Source organism: Vulpes lagopus, chromosome 6 (genome assembly GCF_018345385.1).
Source record: "Vulpes lagopus strain Blue_001 chromosome 6, ASM1834538v1, whole genome shotgun sequence".
Taxonomy (NCBI): Eukaryota; Metazoa; Chordata; class Mammalia; order Carnivora; family Canidae; genus Vulpes; species Vulpes lagopus.
The window spans coordinates 45,080,907-45,099,947 of NC_054829.1; the positions used below are offsets into that span (position 1 = coordinate 45,080,907).

Genomic DNA, 19,041 nt, shown 5'->3' on the forward strand with positions numbered 1-19,041 from the left:
ATATATTTATGGATCATACCTTAAAAGTTTGTATCACACTTTTTTTCTTTTTAAGATCTTATTTATTTGAGAGAGAGAGAGAGAGAGAGAGAGAGAGAGAAAAGACACAGGCAGAGGGAGAAGCAGGCTCCATGTAGGGAGCCCGATGTGGGACTCGATCGCAGGTCTCCAGGATCAGGCCCTGGGCCGAAGGCGGTGCTAAACCACTGAGCCACCTGGGTTGCCTTCATGCTTTTTTTCACCTAATATTACATTGTAATTTCCTTCTCAATTTTTACAAATTATTTGAAAAAAACTTTTTTAATGGCTACATAATTCTCATGTTCATCTGTGTGCATACGATCGATCCTTGAACACAAGGAGGTCAGGGGCCCCAACTACACCCCTAACAGTCAAAAACTTTCATATAACCTTTGACTCCCCCAAAACTTAACTACAAATAGCCTACTGTTGACTGGAAGCCTTACAAATAACATAAGCAGTCAATGAACACATATTTTGTATGTTATATACTATATTCTTATAATAATAGCTTTTTCTTAATTTTTTTTGTATTTCTAGTTAATACTAGTTTGTCTTTTTCCAAAACCAAATTGTTGCAAATCTCCAAAATTTTTTTTCCAATATATTTGTTGAAAAGAAATCCACAAATCAGTGGACCTGCACAGTTCAAATCTGTGTTGTTTTATTAAAGATCAACCGTATAATGTATCTGAAGAGTTTGTTTGACCCTTGTTCTGGTCTTTGGATGTTTTTTTTTTTTTTCATTTTTTCCTATTATAAATAATGCTACAAGGAAGAGTTTAGTACATAACTGAGACAGCCCCTCTGAGTTGAATGCCCTGCTGAATGCCCTGCTGCTTCACACTCTAGAGGATTCTAGAGTGGGATTACTGGGATGGTAAAAAAGAATACTTTTAGATTCTTGATATGCATTGTTGGGTTGCTATCAAGAAAAGGTGGTCAAATTTATAAACTCACCAGTCATGTTTCTCTCTTTTTTTAAAGATTTTATTTATTTATTCATGAGAGACACAGATAGGCAGAGACATAGGCAGAGGGAGAAGCAGACTTCCTGTGGGAAGCCAGATGCAGGACTCAATTCCAGGACCCAGGATCACACCCTGAGCCAAAGGCAGTCGTTCAACCACTGAGCCACCCAGGGTTACTATTGAGATTTATACATTTCGGGGGTTTTAAACTTGATAATTTGATTTTAATTGTGCATTTTTTTTATTAGGCTGGAAAATTTTCTAATTATTAACCATATGTAGTTTTTCTTTTATAAGTTATCTCTTGGGGTCTTTTAGCCAGAGTCAAACTTCCTACTCATTTTCAATAGTTGACTTAAGCATCTTGTCACTGTGAAGTTCTCCTGACGATCCTACAAACAACCCCTAGTTCAGACCTCCTCTTCTAATTGGACTGGGACTTCTGTACTCTTTTATAACTGCTTATGAACCTGTCTTCCCCACTCAACAATGAGAAACTCATGGGCCAGGGTTGAGTCTTATGTATTCTTTTCCTCAGCACCTAACCAATTACCTGACAAAAGGCATGAGTCAATGAAGCCTTATTTAATGATCTAAATGAATAAATGAAAATAAATAAAAGATCATTGAAGAGTTGACTTCCAAATTAATATGGATTTCATCAGGATGGTATATTTACATTTTGTATTAAACAGAAAGGATTACTAAGTCCTTAGACAAAGCTACGCAAACTTGTTTAGAGTAATATAAATTTGAATAGAAGAGCATATAAAAATTCATACTATTAAATAAACCCCTAGAAAATGAAATACTATTGGCAACTGTTTATTCAAAAAAGAAAGCTAAACAGTTTTCTTTCATTTAAAGAAATTTTCTCTGCCAATACTATAAAATTATTTTTATTGATTCATCTGAGAACTTATCAAATTGGCTCGACAATTATCATACATATTTTCCAAAAGGAAAACACAAAAAAGAAGTACTTCCTCTGACAATAGAACACGTATTATATTTACACATTAAATACACAAATGAACGTTACACTTGCAAACAAATCCATTTTTGTCATGTTATACTCTAAAATTACAACTTGTATATTCCTAATTTGGCCATTTCACAGTTTTGCTATACCACACAAAAACACACACACACACATATCTATCCAGGTAAACACATCTGTGAGATAAATCAGAGGATGAAAATGGGGTTGCTGCTAAGACAAATATTCTTGTCTCTGGAAGGGATGGTTGAATGGAGGTCCTGGGACCTCCATATATTCAAATGTAGCCAGATCTCCAGCTCAGAGTCTTTGAGTGTGCTGGAGTACAAGGAGACCTCAGACGGGCTGAAACCTCTCTAACATTCCCGTGTGTTCTTTTACCAAAGTTGAACATTCTTACCTACAAGCTGGGTTTAGAGTTTCTTGTTTGGTTTGTTAGCTGCAGTTGTGTTTTCCCCACTTTTCCCTTTTGGTCATAGTGTTGCTAACCTTTGTAAACATTTAAATGTACAATTAAAGTGCTCAGCTGTGCTACATCTGAGCCATATCCTGCTCTGGTTTTGAAAGCATAGCTCTCAGGAAACTCAACATAATTTTACTTATTATGTTTCCACAAAAAGCTGAATATGGCTGTTAACAGGTAGTCGTTGAGGTTGTTGCTACCATCCTCAATTAAGGCTGACTGAATCCTGGGTGGACTTTGCTCTGTGCTGAATGCCCTGCTGCTTCACACAGAAAAATGCGGTAAACATGACGCTCTGATAAGTCATACATCACTGTTTTTCAAAAGAAGCATAAACCCCTCCTGCAAAGAATCCATCAATATGATAAACCTATATAAAATGAAGTTTCCAAAAATCGAAACATTTTGTAACCCACTCCCAAATTTTGATTCCTACCCTAACACACAAGAAACTAGACTTCAAAAGATAAAGACTAATTTTTCTTCTCTGGGTTGTGGGCCATACTCACACCTTGCCTTGCATCTGCTTATTTATGGATTGCCTCCCTACATGGGCCTCCTCCAAAGGGTGGCTGGGGAAGGTCTCACCAAACCCTGACCTGGCTATATTTCCCACCTCACTTCTCTGTGGAGCATCTATAATTCAGGCTATTATGCTACAAAATAAACAAATCAAGTTTCACTAGAAATGAATAGGGTAGGAAATTTTAAGAATACACCTCGCATAACTGTAAACAGTGGTGTTTCTGTTGGATCTGAATAAAGACCTAGAGGTCTCTAGGCCTCTCTAAAATTTAGGGACACCAAGCACAAATGTTGGAACAAAAAGTATCATTGCTTTAAGACTTTTAACATTGGTTACAATATGTGAAATTGTAGTTGCTGTTGACAACTCGAAATGAAAACATCTACTGAACAGGGCTCATGAATATAGAGTGACCACACATTGTTAAAGATGTTACCAGCTATCAAATAGTTTTGAAAATACATATAGATGCTTTGTTATAGGAGATAACTTTTAAATTTTTAGTTGTTTCTTTTTTTTTTTTTTTATCATGGTTCTTTGACACAAAGTATATCGTATTCGTATTCCTCAGCTTATCAGAGACTAGATGGTAAAACACTGTTACAGACTGGACTCCATGTTAGTTCGGCAGGAATTGCTCGGCCAGTTTCTGTACATAAGAGGCCTTATGAAAATCTTGTGGAAAAACATCCGAAATACTGGTGTTCTGAAAATTATGAAAATCCAAGGATCCACAATGGAGATTACAGATAGAAAACGCAAGGCTCGGAGGTCTTCCATTTCTTCAGTGTTTCCATCTTTCTCATGGACAGTTTTAAATGCTCCATAGTAAGCGCGATACTGTTTAAAGAAAAAAAAAATCCCATTATGATATTGAAAGGTTGATGGTAGAGATAAATGCACTTAGCTCACTTTAGAAACATTAATTTCGTATGAACATAAAGACTCAGCTTGGAATATTCATTTTTGGCAAATGTGTAAGCAGCAAAGCCACTGCAGCTACCCGGTGAGGGAGGAGCCTAGCAGGTGCAGGGCTGACCTGAGGGCTGTGTGGAAATGAGGCACCCCTGGGAGCCCCGGGCTCAGTCCCTGGAGGCTGTTCTGCCTGCTGTGAGGCCGCAGGCCTGGGGTTTCCAGGTCCCTGCCACACAGAGGAAGAGCTGAGGTGGGGCAAATCCAGTCCACCCAGGCTTTTACAGACAGGGTCACCACATTTTCATAAATGCAGAGATTTTCTTTTCTTCATTTCTTTCTTTCTTCTGCCTGCTCTCCGTCCTCTGATTAGCCCAGAAAGAAGCCTTACTTGTGAAATGTCACATGTATGGAGACAACAATGAAACAGAAACTTTTAATCAACGTCAGGAGACAGGATATACTCCAGTGAGAAGATCGGAGGAGACTTACAAAAGGACCAGCTAACTTGTGTGAATCACTACCTTTCTGTAGATGACGTCCTCTTTTCAGAGTAGAACACACACACACACACACACACACACACACACACACACACACACAGAAATAGAAGCCTACTTACTTGGGCCTGATTCCCCTATTGTCTTGATCTTTCCTGCGGTGTCTGTGGAGCCCTGCAAACTGCCCTCTCCCGTGGCTTTTCCGGTCACTAAGCCAAGATGGCCAACACTTCTGCCAGCACTCCAGTCAGCTCCCACTCTGTTGGAGGCCAGCCACTCCATTCCCCATGCCTATCGAGATTCTAAATCCATAATGGGACAAAATGGACTCTAATGGGATAGAAAGTATATAAGCTCCACGTTTGTGGAGGGAGACATGAAAAACTGCCCAGACCAGACCCATTTGGGGGCAATCAAGGAACATGAAATGTGTTTTCTCACAATTGTTTCCTTACCTTTTACTCCCCTTTCTATAGAGCATTTCATTGGGCTTGGACATTGCCATCTACCCCACTTAAGAAGAGATACTCATGGGACACCTGGGTGGCTCAGTGGTTGAGTCTACCTTTGGCACAGGGTGTGATCCTGGAGTCCTGGGATTGAATCCCACATCAGGCTCCCTACATGGAGCCTGCTTCTCCCTCTGCCTATGTCTCTGCCTCTCTCTCTCTCTCTCTCTATGTGTCTCTCATGAACAAATAAAAAAAAATCTGAAGAAGAAGAAGAAGAAGAAGAAGAAAGAAGAAGAAGAAGAAGAGGAGGAAGAAGAAGAAGAAAAAGATACTCATGGAATGCCTTAGATAGCTTAGTCGGTTAAGCATCTGACTTCAGCACAGGTCATGATCCCAGGGTCCTGGGATGGAGCCCTGCATGGAGCTCTGTGAGCTCACTGGGGAGTCTGCTTGTCTCTCTCCCTCTCCCTCTCCTCCTCCCCCTGCTTGTGCTCTTTTTCTCTCAAATAAATAAATAAATAAAATCTTAAAGAAAAAGAAGATATATTCATATCTAAATGCCCTCTCCTATCATAATTACTACTACTAGTACTACTAATGGCTAATGCCCATGTAGGACTTAACTATATCCAGGTACTGTAAATAAGCATTTTATTTTAAAAACTTCATTTCACCCTCACAAAAATCCTATGCAGGATGATCATTATCTCCATTTCACAAATGTCAAAACTGAGCATTTCACTTTAAAATCTTTTGGATTTTACATGCCCAAATCCTAGCTCCTTTCAGGGTCTATTTCTGTTACAAAGTCCTTCCGGAAGTCTCTTGGCAGTAGTGGTTAAGCCCATTGGCTTTAGAGTCTGACTATGGGGTCGGATGAAATCCTCTCACTAGCTGTGTGAAATTGGGCAAATTATTCCATTTCCTCATCTGCATGATGGGGATAATTGTACCCACTTTCCTTCCATCACTGTTAGGAAGTTTGAATACAATGGTTTATACCTTGACGACAGGTCCCAGCACATAAGAACTCAAAAATTTGGTAGTATTATTATTTTATCAATTAGTAGTGACTCCTTTTCTTCTCTAAACTCCCTCATGGCCCCAATCACTCCATCCCTCACTCAGTATCTCAGCTTGTGTGGGCAAATGTGATATTTTTCTCATTTTATATCCTCACAATGAATTACAGTGTCTTGAATGTTGTAGGTACCAGCTACATGCTGAATTCAATAAATGGTTGACAATAGGCTATACATTTGATTTAAAAAGCAAATACTTTATGTAAGTATGTTTTTACGTTTGTTCCTTCCTTTTGAAAGTGGAGTACAGTGATATATAATTCCAACTATTTCAGAGTATTTGATTAGTTAGGATCTGAGTAACTAAATGACATCTACATAACTGAACCATTTTATTCCTATGCAGTATTCATCCGTGTCAGTTCTATTGCATATAACTAGGTTATTTGTATTTTCCAGTCACTTGATTTATATTAGGAATGTATTTTTTTACACCTGGCTTTTTAATTTTTTTACTGTTCGAGTCTAAAAATGTGACAGAAATTAATTCATTTATGACAGTAATGAAAACACATATTCTATAAATCCTGAAAAAGGTATCAACTTGAACACAATTTAGACTTTCAAAAGATCTCTGTTGCTCAATACAACTCTCTAGAACACACTTTATAAACTGTTCCTATAAAAGATGATTGGATTAAAGAGTAATCTCAGATTATACACCACATATGTTTAAAGTCGTACAATTTACACAGCTAATTGATGTGAGAAGAGCTCCCTCAACTGGATTTAGGAGTCCATGAAGACAATGTTGCCATTGCCAATTTGCTGGAGCCTTATATAGCTGGACATCCCTGTGAGGAGAGAGCTCTCTGGATTCCAACGCCCCTTCTATCATGTTCATCCATCACAACACCTTAGACCGAATCCTCTGCTCTAGCCCTTTAAATCCACTTTCAACATTTTTTCCTGGGTGTAGGTCTTGCCCACCATCCCTTAAATACATCTACCAGCTTTCTTTGAAAGGAGCATCTTACCCATTCTTTTTTGCCCACCAGAATGAATACATACATGAGTTATCTCAATATTTGTAGGATGTCCTTCATCACTTCTCTGACTCCATGGATTCTGATATATGCAATTACACAAGCTCATACTTATCCTTATCTGGCTTGTAAACCTCTCAGCTATTATTAGATCTATCTAATCTATCATTAGATTCCTTTCTCATCTGTCCCTGCTCCTCTACCTACCTCCAATACATTGTAAGCCTCTCAGGTCAATTAATTTTGATTAAAATATGTTATATGCATTAGAGAATGTGCTGCAAACTGCTTCTAAAGCTCATTCGATATTCCCTGTGTTTTCTTCCTAAGAAAGTTTTCAAGTTGGAAATTTGAAAATTCAATTTGGTTAAGTATCTTGCTCTAATGCAGCATTATAGCAAAATTAATTTAAAAAAATCAAACCCAACATACTTTTCACTGGCTTAATGAAATACAATATTCATGCTATGAGTAGGGTTTTTTTTTTTAAGGTTCTTTTGTCCCTTCATATATAGCTTTACTTTTTCCAATCACTAGACTCATTCCGTAGAAAAGCGATTTTCAAAGTGTAGAGGTTTTCAATTCTCTGTGAGTGTGTCTTCAGGGTCAAAACTATTTTCATAAAAAAGAAATTACTTGCCTTTTTTACTCATAAGTTTTATCAAAGATGCCTGATGTGTAATGACATCATCACTTCCATGGCTAATGGAATATATACTGTGTATTCTTGTGTTTTTAGACCTTTCTAAGGTAGTTGATTTTGGGTATACACAAATGTACATTTTCAGAGACTGTTTTCAATACTTCTGTGCTCTTTTTCTGTTTTACCTGCTATAATCCCTATAATTTTATTCTCATTCTTAAATCATTGTGAAAGCCTAATGTTTTCCTTACACCTATGCATCTCTTTTGTTGCAAAAACAAAAGTACATTTTGTTAACTTGTTTTGCAATAATACTTAATTTTTTTCTTATTTTAAATTTCAATATGATAAATACTGATAGCTATAATCTACACAAATAAAAGTTCTTTGCATCCTTAATAATTTTAAGAGTGAAAAGGGCTCCTTAGACCAAAACATGCTAGAAAACCACTGCATTAGAAAGTAATGCCCACTGAGGATATTTGGAAGTGTTTGCTGAATCACTACATTGTACACCAGGAACTAATACTACACTGTATGTTAATTAACTGGATTTTAAGTTAAAACCCTTTAAAAAAGAAATTAACTGGATTTTAAGTTAAAACCCTTTAAAAAAGAAAATAATGCTTTCTCCTGAGGAGATCATATTTCTTGGTTAATTTTCTATGTCCAGGGGGCAATAATAATAAATGGAAATCATAATTAGTAATAATGGTACTAATTTTTGAGGCCAGACACCTGGTTAGGTGCTTTATTTTTATTCATTCAAATCTTCATAACTATCTTACAGGCAAGTATGGTTATCCTTGTTATAGATCAGAAAATTGATGTTAGAAAAGATACTTGAACCACTATCATAGCTAGTGATGAAGGCTAATTCAAACCCATGTATTATGCTAAAGCCCTTATCCTTTCTAGAAAGTTATAGTTCCTGTGAAGAATGCTGTCTGCATTGCTTATCTTTGGAACATTACAGTTCTTTTTTTAAATAAAATCATTTTCAGGGATGCCTGTGGCTCAGCAGTTGAGCGTCTGCCTTTGGCTCAGGGCGTGATTCTGGTCCCAGGATCGAGTCCCACATTGGGCTCCCTGCGAGGAGCCTGCTTCTCTCTGCCTGTGTCTCTGCCTCTCTCTCTGTATTTCTCATGAATAAATGGAAAAAAATCTTTAAAAAAATCATTTTCAAATCCATGATTTCTTTCTATCCTCACAATCCCCTCTAAGTTATTCAAGTCCCCTGAGAGACATGTCCAAATGCAATACTCTCGCATTATACTCTATTATGTCTTTTCTGCATTATTATTACCAAGACATTCAAACTGAGGACATAATATACATGCATTTGGCTACTGTCTGCTTTTTCACAGCACAGGTAATTAAGGCTATTTACTTAAGAGCAGAGGTCTGGGTGAGGGGCACTGAGAGGGGCACTTGATGGGATGAGCAGTGGGTGTTATACTATATGTTGGCAAATCGAACTCCAATAAAAAAATATACAAAAAAAAAAAAAGCAGAGGTCTGCAAACATTCTGTGTAAAGAGCCCAACAATAAATGTTTTAGGTTTATAGCTCAAGCAATAAGTGTTTTAGGTTTTATAGCTCAAGAGGCAAATGATGAGTGTTTGGTAGGTACTTTTGTAACAAGAGAGAAAACACATTTCCGCAACTTTCATCGATGAAATTTAAAATGTAATAATAATTAAGTATTTGAGGGGGCAGTAGTTCATGTCTACTATGGAGAAAAATCAAAACCTTTTTTTTTTTTTTCTTGGAATAGTATTTGAATTAATTGGGGTTTAGAGTTCCTGTACACTATCATCAAATAGATTGCAAAATCAGTTCATTTGTAAATACTATTCTTAATTCCACCCACTGTACAAAAACAGCAGGCAGGATGGATTTGGACTGTGGGCTGCGGTGTGCCAACTTCTGCTTTAAAGTGTGGTCCTCCAAATGGGATCCCTACCAGCAGCTTTCACCTCGCCTGGGAACTTATTAAGAATAAGAATTCTTCAAAAACATCTGAATCAGAAACTCGGGAATGGAGGCAGGCATCTGTGTTTTTAAAAGTCCTACTGGTGATTCCGAGCAAGTTAAAGTTTGAGAACCACTGCTTCATATCTATGTCTATATCTTACCGATTCATACAGATATAGATTTATTTATTTATGGGAATTCTGACCTAAACCGCATGAGGATGCCACAGACAACTCTTTTCCCATACATGAAAGCCTTCGTTTAAGGAAAATCCTATTATATTTCACCTTGATCCAATCTTGAAAGTATCATCCAAAATTGCTATGTTGCCTAAGAAACTTAACATTCCTATTCACAGAAGTCTCAGCATTCAAAAGCACTGAATTAGCAATGAATTTATTTAAATGTTGCTCCTGTTGAACAAGCACCCTGGGGCTGGGGGCAAGTCTTCTCAGCATCCATCAGCCGCTCCCAGAAGTCTTGGCTGGGACTCCAGGAGGAAATACCATCAAAACGACGAGGTAATTCAATCTCCACCACCACCCCTCGTTAGTCAACTGAAACCTGAGATAATGGCTTTCATGTCACTTCGCTTGCCAAGGCAGACACAAGACCTGTCAAGACAGGTTATCAAAACGACACCATTGGCTGAACTGTGCCCACACACCTACCTGTCCAAACAACCTCCCACCTCCATGGCCACCATCCTCCGTGGCGGCAGCACCAGGAACAGCAGCTTTACTCTCTCATCTCTGCATATCACTCTGGAAGGATCACACCTCCCCTTAGTGTTTGGCCACGCTAACACCTTTTGCCGGGAAACTCTCAGGTACATTTGCCTATATCCGGTGCCACTAAAATCATGGGCAGGTCTAAGGACTAAAACACACTGCCTAGCCACCGGGAAGGAAAGAACTCGTACTGCCAAGGAGGAATCACATTTCGCTCTTCAAAATTCCGAGGCGCAAAAATAAGCCTGAGATCTTCGCAGAGGGAAGGAGAGGGGCGAGGGCACTGCTAAGCGGAGAGCTTCTGCGGGGCTACAAAGACGCGATCAGACTCTGTCTTTCCCTTCCTTTCTTTGACTTTCCCCGTTCTGGTTCAAGAAACCCGTTTCTGTGTCCTCGGGGCTATGGAAGGAACTCAGATCTGGGCTCTGGAGGGAAACCCAAGACACCCTCGGGGCCCAGGGAGCAGCTCGTCCTGCGCGGCGTGCAACAGCCTCCACCCTTGCCTCCCGCCCCCGCGGCGGGCCGCGCTCCTGCGCGGGGACTCACTATTAAGGGCAGGGAGCACAGAGTGAAGAGCACGGTCATGAGGGCCAGCAGCAGCAGGTGGTCCAGCTCCTCCAGGGGCTGCGCCGCCGCGTCCCTCTCGTCCGCGCCCGGCTCCGCGCGGTCCCGGGCGCCCGAGCGCGGGCGCTGCCGCAGCCGCAGCCGCCGGTGCATCGCGTAGAGGTTGCGCATGGCGCTCAAGTTGCACAGCACGATGGCGAGGACCAGCAGCGCCATGAGGCTGGCGTAGAGCGCTGAGTAGCCCAGCACCGACCACGAGCGCTCCTCGTGCATCATCTGGATGAAGCACCAGGTGCCAGGACAGTACTGCACGAACTTCCCGAAGCCCGCGAAGGGCAGCGCGCAGAAAACCAGGCAGAAGGCGCCCACGATGGGCGCCACGAGCGCGCCGCGGCGCAGGGTGATGTGCCGTCGGTAGAAGAAGGGGTGCCCCAAAGACAGCCAGCACTCCAGGGCCATGGCCAGGAGCTGCAGCGTCGAGGCGAGCCCAAAGAAGGACATGAAGAAGGCGAAGGCTTGGCACAGCGAGCTGCCCGACGCGGGCGCCAGTCCCCACAGGCTGCGGTTCTGCGCGTAGGCGGCCAGCACGAAGGGGCTCACGAGGGATTTGCCCAGCAAGTCTGTGGCCGTCAGGCCGCACACCAGCACGCAGAAGACCGAGGGCGGCGGGCGCGGCCGGCACGACCCCAGCCCGGAGCGCGCCAGCAGCCCCAGGGCCAGCAGGTTGCCCAGGAGCCCCGCGCTGAAGAGCACCGCGCCCATCGTCGCCGAGTTGCCCTTCTCCACCGAGGTGATGTTGTGGCAGCGGTGGAGCGGCGGCCGCATGGCGGGCGGCTCGGCGGGCAGGCGCAGGGCTGCGGAAGGGCCAGGGGCCCCGGCGCCGGCGTGCGGACACCCCCGGCGGCTGCGCGCGCGGCTCGGGACGGGAGGCCGCGCGGCCGAGGAAGCTGCGCGGCTGCAGGGTGTTCCGCGCGGCGGGCGCCTCCTATCTAAACCCTCGGGTCGCACCCCGCCCCCCGGGGCGGGCCGCGTGCGCACCCCGCGCTGGCGGAGCGGAGCCCCAGACAGCCGCCCAAAGATCCCCGCCCCGCCGCGGCGCCCCTGGGGAGAGCCGAGCCCCAGTGCCCCGAGGCGGAAAGAGAGAAAAGTAGCCAGGGTCTGAGCACCCGGGGCCCATCCTTCCTACGGACGAGGCAGGAGAACCGCTGAAGCGGAGGGGCGTCTACGCAGCGGCTGCTGGGGCGGAGAGGGGCGTGGGGACGCGGTGGCGGCGCAGCTGGGACACCAGCGCGGAGGGGAGGCTGAGGAGGGGCCAGGGTAACCCGCACGTGCATCCTGCTTAAGCCTTAGCGCGCATTGTCTCCCTGGTCCCTGCAGGCTGAACCATGACCTCGATTGTAGAGGTGAGGGACAGGAGACCTGGCGTGGTTAAGTTCTGTTTGCCCAAGGTAACTGCGAGGAAGTGGTGGAAGTGGTCCTGGAACCCGTTCCTTGTATTGCTTCCATGCCTTCTCCTCTGGAGAGGTTGGTTAGATTTCAGGGAAGTGGCTCCAGGCAAAACCAAGAAGAGATGTTGGCCCCTGGTAGGGGTATGGGTAAGAGCACTAATGCTGTCATCGTCTAGCCCAGGCTTCGAGTCCTGATTCTTCTGCCTGCCACGCACTGCTTTTGTGACCCTGAGGGCCTTGCTTAACTTCTCAAGGAGTTAACGTCTAGCCGGCCTGCTTGGCTCTTGAGGTATAGAGAGGACGTTTGTAAAGTGCAGACCCCCGAGGATGCGCTCAGTACAATGCCGCTGTCAGGATTCTCACCTGCCTTAGGAAGACTGTTTTAGTAGCTGAAATTTAGCTGCAGTTTTTAGCATGGATTTGGAAACCAGAAAACAGTAGACTTGGTTTAGAGCTTTCTCACTCTGGTTTTTGACTACTAGAAAACATTTGTTCCCTTCTGGTCTTTGACTTGCCTCCATCATAGGGACAAAGGAGTTCATGGTGATAAGTGTGATTTCTTTCTGTAACCCTTGACAAGAGAGAAGAGCAATTGGCCTTGAGTGTGAAATTTGAGTGGGATTATTGGGACCATATTACACAAGCAAGTAGATTAGCTTGGCTTCCAGAAGCCTATTCTTAGGATCAGTGCTTGTTTTGTTGGATAGACTCTGACAGAGTGCACGACTCTTGAGCTTTCCATGTGAAAGCCAGAGAATCTGCCTCCAGATTGAAAGCTTGGCCAAAAATTCAGGCCATGGGATAGAGATGAAGAATCTAGGCTTTGGAATTGGATAACTCTGGAATTGGATGGCTGTGGCCCTGAGTTAGTTTACTCAATCTAGGTAAATCTCTGTGCAGATAGGATATGGGATTTATGCTGACCTCCCAAAGTTGCTGTCAAGTTGCAAAAACCCAAGTGTTGGCAGAGAGTAATAATAGCAACAGTAATTGTAACAACTAACATTTATAGGCCCTTATACACCCTAGGCACTTCCAAATCCTTTCACATCTGTTGACTCAGTTAATAGAAGGTATTCCATGGGGTGAGTTCCCTTGTTTTCCACCTTCTCCCACTCATCCCCACCTCCAGCCCTTAATGACCAATGATGGGTTTAGAATAGTCCGACTTGAGTTGATCAAGTGGAAGAAGGAACAGGCTCTGAAAACCAAAGACACAAAATCTGATGACATCTGAGGTCTCCTTTCCAGAAAGACAGACAGACTGACAGACACACAAGCACATACACTCACAATTTACACTAATTATAGTGTGTTACCAGTTTCCTGAAGTCCCACTGTGGTGCCCAGAGGAGGCCCCATGGACTCTAGCTTAAAAAACCTCCCCTAAGGATGTTGTCCAGGGGTGTTCTCGGAAGCATACCTACTCCAATTCTTTGCAGCCTTGTTTTTCTGTCACAGCTGCCTTTACCTCTGTACCCTCCTCAGAAGCATACAAATGTAAGCAACTTTTTAGAAACAGCTCCGAAGAGTGACTGAAGGGAGAGCTGTGATCCTTGACAGTGTTTATATATGTCATGCCTCAAAGGTTGGTGGCCTTGCATGAGTACAATTCAGGAAACCACATGTTTCCTCCTGGCTAATGTAGCTGGCCTTTGCCATTGGGTTTCCGCTGCCTTCTTGCCCACTTTGCTCTTATTTACCCTGCTCTATTCTCAGGCATAACTTTGGAGTCTCCTAAGAATTCTGATTTTATGAATGTACTGTTCAGCCAAGAAAAGTGTAATTTGTTCATGCATCATGCATTTGTTTTGAGCTATTTGGTGCCGGGCATGGCAGTGAGGAATGTCAGCACTGAGCAGTGCACAGCAAAAAAAAAAAAAAAAAAAAAGGAAGGCAGATGTCATGTGTCCCGTGACTTTTACATGGTTACAGCTTTTTATATCAGTTTTCAGAGTAGTAAGGCTAAATTTTTTTTTCTGGTAAGAGGAAAATTTTTAATAAAGATATCCTGGCCCATCTTGGGCTTGGTAAGTTATCTTCATTATTTGCAGAACTGTACTGGGCAGCTTAATTGGCTTATAAAACAATCTGGGAAAATATGCATGGCATAATGTGAATATATAATTATGATTTTGTAATTGTAAAAACCATATATGCTCATGGACAAGACCTAAAAGTTGACATAGGTAAAGGAAACATTGACTTAAACTTGGGAAGAGATGGTAGAAAATTTCTTTTTGGGTTTCTGATATTTCCAATAAAGTATCTGTAATAATTATCTTAAAAGGTTTTAAACAGAAAGCAAGTGTATGCTCATGGCCTGGTTTTAGGAAGAGGAGGAGAAGGAAAAAGAATAGTTTTTCCTAGATCCTCCCTGACTATTTTTCTAAATCTTGTCCATCTCTCACTTCTAATGAACTGCAAGCAATATTTCGGCTTGTGGAGTGTGAAAAGTGGAGAATGGAGAGAAGGAAAGATAAAAAGCAGAGAACAAATTATCTGCCAATTTTGAAGTATCTCCTGCATGCTCAAAGCCATTTTGGAAGGTTCTTCACATTCAGTAGATGAGGTGGTAATACAGCAGTGTGCTGATGATGGGTAAGTTCTTTGGAGTCATATTGTATAAATTCAACTCTCAGCTTGGCCCCTTACTAATTTTGTACACTTGAGTAATCTTCTAACCTTTCTAAACCTCAATTTCCTTGTTTGTAAAAATGAGGGGAGGGTGGATAATTGTACTAAACCCACAGGGTAGTTATGTGGCTTAAGTAAAAGTATCTGCATAGAGCAGTATGCTCTATTCAACCTTGGCTGGAATCACCTGGAGAGCTTTAAACATTTTTGATGCTTCAGCATCCTCAACCAATTATATCAGACTCTCTGGGGATGCTTTCCCAGCTTCAATATTTTTGAAGCTCCCCAGTTTATTCTACTGTGCAGCGAGGGTGGGAACCACTGTTAGTTCATGTTTCTGTGAAGCATGGTGCTATGACATGCTTTGCATGGCTCTGCTAGTGGGGTTAATGTTTTCATTCCTGCCATCTAGATCATCTCTCTGCTCACTCAACAGTCTTCTTCAGATTCTTCACAGGAGTTCCTCACCCTCATCCCCAAACCTAAGTGACCCACTCTCTTGGGCTCCCTCAAATGTCCCATCATGTTTATTGTGTTGTGTTGTGTGTTTGCATTTTGAGTCTGTCAAGGGCAGGGGTCATGTCTTGTTCAACTTTGCTCCCTACCCCCATGTCCCAGCACACACTGCTAGGCACACAATAGGCTCTCAGTAAATGTTTACTGCATGGATGAATAACCATGATACCTTCTATTTTGTCCTGAAAGGCTCTATTCTTGAGTCTTAAGCAATTTTGATCTCTTATTCCTTTTTTTTTTTTAAATCTCTTATTCTAAAAAGCTAAGATATTCTTCTGTATTCAACTACCAGGCAGAAAGTCCAGCTCATGCAAGTACAATGTCTGGGTCTCAAAACTGTTTCATATGCCTGGCTGTGGCTCTGGAGGAAGACCTAAAGGAAATAGTTCTGATTGACTTTTGGAATCAGTTGTTTCTCTGTATCCATGCTAATTTATATGGAAGATGAATTATTTAAAATAACACACATTCTTAGTAGGAAAACCTTGAGAACAAATAGCTAACTGGAAGAGTCAGAAACTTCAGAGTTTAGGGATGAATTATTACTCTCAATATTATTGAGAAGAGAGGAGGAGAAATTTTGGCTTTAAATGTTTCTGCGATCACCTTGAGATAAATGTGCTCCTTTTACAAAGTGATATGAATTGAACAAAGGGTAATCCACAGGCATGCCACTTGTGACAGTGGATCAAGGGTAGTCTGTAAACGTCATGTCAATGAGGAAGTATGCTAAGGGAATGTTGGAGAAGACTTTGATTTAGAGTCTGCAGAATAAGTGAAATGAACAGGAGAGTTATTGATCTGGGCAGTGAGACACTGTATGTCTTATAAACCTCATCTGTATTTTTCTTATATTTGGCAAAAAACATGATTGTGAACAACAATCAACAACTCAAATTTTGCAATTTTGACTCTTTGGGGATTTTATTTTATTTTATTTTTTTTTAATTAACTTTTATTGGTGTTTAATTTACCAACATACAGAAAAACACCCAGTGCTCATCCCGTCAAGTGTCCACCTCAGTGCCCGTCACCCATTCCCCTCCAACACCCGCCCTCCTCCCCTTCCACCACCCCTAGTTCGTTTCCCCGAGTTAGGAGTCTTTATGTTCTGTCTCCCTTCCTGATATTTCCCAACATTTCTTTTCCCTTCCTTTATATTCCCTTTCACTATTATTCATATTCTTTGGGGATTTTAAATACAAATTCATAGTAAGCTTATCTCATCCATTTGCTTATCTCAGTAGTTTTCAAACTTAATTTTTTTTTTTAACTATAAGGGCTGATGAGTCTGATTGTGAGTGGGAACTATTCTTATGTCATGATTTATCACAACAAGAGTAAGAGAAACAAAATGTTGAGTGATTAACTTGTTATGGCAGAGAGTAAAGAAGAAATGCTAATCTTTGGCTTAGCGGACTGATCAGATGAAATTTTCTGTCTTGGAATGCACCGAGTCATGGATCAGAGACCGTGGCCTGTTCAAATCATGTCTGCTGATTTGGCTGAGCCAGAATCCATTACTGAATTAGCTTAGCTGTAAAGCAGAGACGGCTAATTGCCCATCAAATCTGTTTCCTTTTCTTGGGCAGTCACATAAACTACATTTTTCTGCCTCCCTTATTGTTATGTGTCGCCATATAGCTGAGCTGTAGCCCTACATGCCATCCTCCACAACCTTTTCCCGTTTGCTAGCTGAATGTAAAAGACTTTGAAGTACAAGAAATACTTGGAAATATTGGAAATATTTGGAAAGAGCTTGGGTTCTGGAATGACCATGGAGAAGGCTTGCTGTTGGCCAGGAACACACATTTTTGGTGTTGTGTAAGAAGAAAAAAAAACAACTATTATGTAATCTGATGAGAATTTAGAATTTGTCTGTTAGAGCAGCTGTCATTAATCTAACAAATACAAGCTTGTCAGCTTACATTTCATAAGGCCAACCCTATTGCAAGAGAGGCTGGGAAATATTGTCCCTTAGTTGGACGGATCACCACTTGGAATACCGTTGGAGTTATGCTGGTAAGAAGGGAGGAATGGGACATTCCCTGGTCAGCCAGCAGTCTCTGCCAGAGTGTGTAATAGTTTCAATACTGCAGAGTAATTGAGGAAAATGAGGACCGAGAAAAGATCATTCCATTTGGCAACTAGGAAGTCACTGATGACTTTCGGGAGCCCAGAACAGAATACAGATTGCAGAAGATGAAGGAGTACATGGGCCAGAAGTCATTGGAAAACAGCAGTTGGTTTGGGCTGTAAAAGGAAAGAAAGAAATGAAAAGTTTGACTGGCAGAGGGGTGAAATAAAGGCTTTTCAAACTGAGGTAAGCTTATTCACACTTAGGAAAACCAGGAGAAAACCAGTAGAAAAGTAGAGTAAAAATTCTGAAGGAACAGATGATTGAAAGAAGACTCAAAGATACTGGGATGGGACTTGGTAGGTAAAAAAAGATGAGGAAAGGAAAGGAAAGATCTTCTCCCATGATAGGAGTTAAGAAAGTGAAAGTGGTGCATGGAGAGAAATATCTTGAGGTGAAAAGTGGGGTCCCTGCTAGAGTGACCCTAAGTAGCTTAATTTGGTCATTCTCCAAATACCACTATAGAAGGAGCTGTGAATGCGAAAGATGTGGTCCCTGCCTACATGGAGAAGGGAGAAGTGGTTATTGAGCAATAAATTGCTTATGCATGAAGAGTGAGGTGATGAGTATGTCTTGAAGGTAGAGGGTCAGGAATATAAAAAAGGAGAAGAATGGAGTAGCCAGGGTAGGGAAAACACTGAGCTATCACTAGGATGTGGTGGTGGTGGTGGTTGACATACAACACCGATGGCACAGTTGAAGTGAGCATGAATTTGTACTGAATTCCTTCAAATACTTCTCTACTTTTGCAACATACACACTCTGAGACTTGAAGGCAGGAATGGAAAGAAAACACCAGGTCAGTTCAGGGAGTATTCTGTCTCTAATGTTAAGTGTGGTAATTTTGGAACAGTGGTCTGAATAAGTGAAATTTACTCTATACGATAAATTATTTAAAATCCATTAGTTTTATTATCTTTGTATAAGTTAAAGAGAAAAAAAACACTAATAGGGATAAGTTATACTTTAGTAAACATTAATTTTTGTTCTATATGCAAGTTGCTTTAAGCTCAGATTGAACGTACATTAAAGAATTCTTAATTTTGGGCAGCCCAGGTGGCTCAGCGGTTTAGCGCCGCCTTCAGCCCAGGGCGTGCTCCTGGAGTCCCGGGAGGGAGTCCTGGGATCCAGTCCCACGTCGGGCTCCCTACAAGGAGCCTGCTTCTCCCTCTGCCTGTGTCTCTGCCTCTCTCTCTCTCTCTCTGTGTGTGTGTCTCTCATGAATAAATAAATAAAATCTAAAAAAAAAAATTCTTAATTTCTTGAGCATGGTTTGGAAAAAGTTAATGATTTTAAATTGGATTACTGTGGTAAAGACTGCCCACTAAACCAGTTTACTCTTTTTCCTGGACACTCAGCTAGATAACATCTCCCAGCCTCTTGTACATTCAGATTTGGCTGTTGACTGAGTTCTGGCCCACGGAATGTAGGTGGAAGTAATGAACACCACTTGCAGACTCAATCTATGAAAACTA

At 42.0% G+C, this 19,041-nt stretch overlaps 1 protein-coding gene across 2 annotated transcripts; it reads right to left on the reverse strand.

Moving 5' to 3' along the window:
* Nucleotides 1-728: 728 nt before the first annotated feature.
* On the reverse strand, nt 729-11,787 carry PTGDR (prostaglandin D2 receptor). 2 transcript variants are annotated; one of them, XM_041757946.1, is made up of 2 exons: nt 10,811-11,787; nt 729-3,821 (listed from the first exon to the last, which is right to left on the reverse strand). In XM_041757946.1, exons 1-2 carry the CDS (start codon nt 11,651-11,653, stop codon nt 3,582-3,584), a joined length of 1,083 nt encoding a protein of 360 aa, XP_041613880.1. In that variant the 5' UTR covers nt 11,654-11,787; the 3' UTR covers nt 729-3,581. The 2 variants fall into 2 exon arrangements, with proteins under 2 accessions (XP_041613880.1, XP_041613881.1); XM_041757947.1 differs by lacking the exon at nt 729-3,821 and adding an exon at nt 9,872-10,147.
* Between the last annotated feature and the right edge of the window lie 7,254 nt (nt 11,788-19,041).

Excerpts from the sequence above, each read along its gene's own strand:
- PTGDR (XM_041757946.1), bottom strand. The coding sequence starts at position 11,653 with ATGCGGCCGCCGCTCCACCGCTGCCACAACATCACCTCGGTGGAGAAG. Across the intron at positions 3,822-10,810 it reads TGTGCTCCCTGCCCTTAATA|TATCGCGCTTACTATGGAGC; the intron begins GTGAGTCCCCGC and ends TTCTTTAAACAG.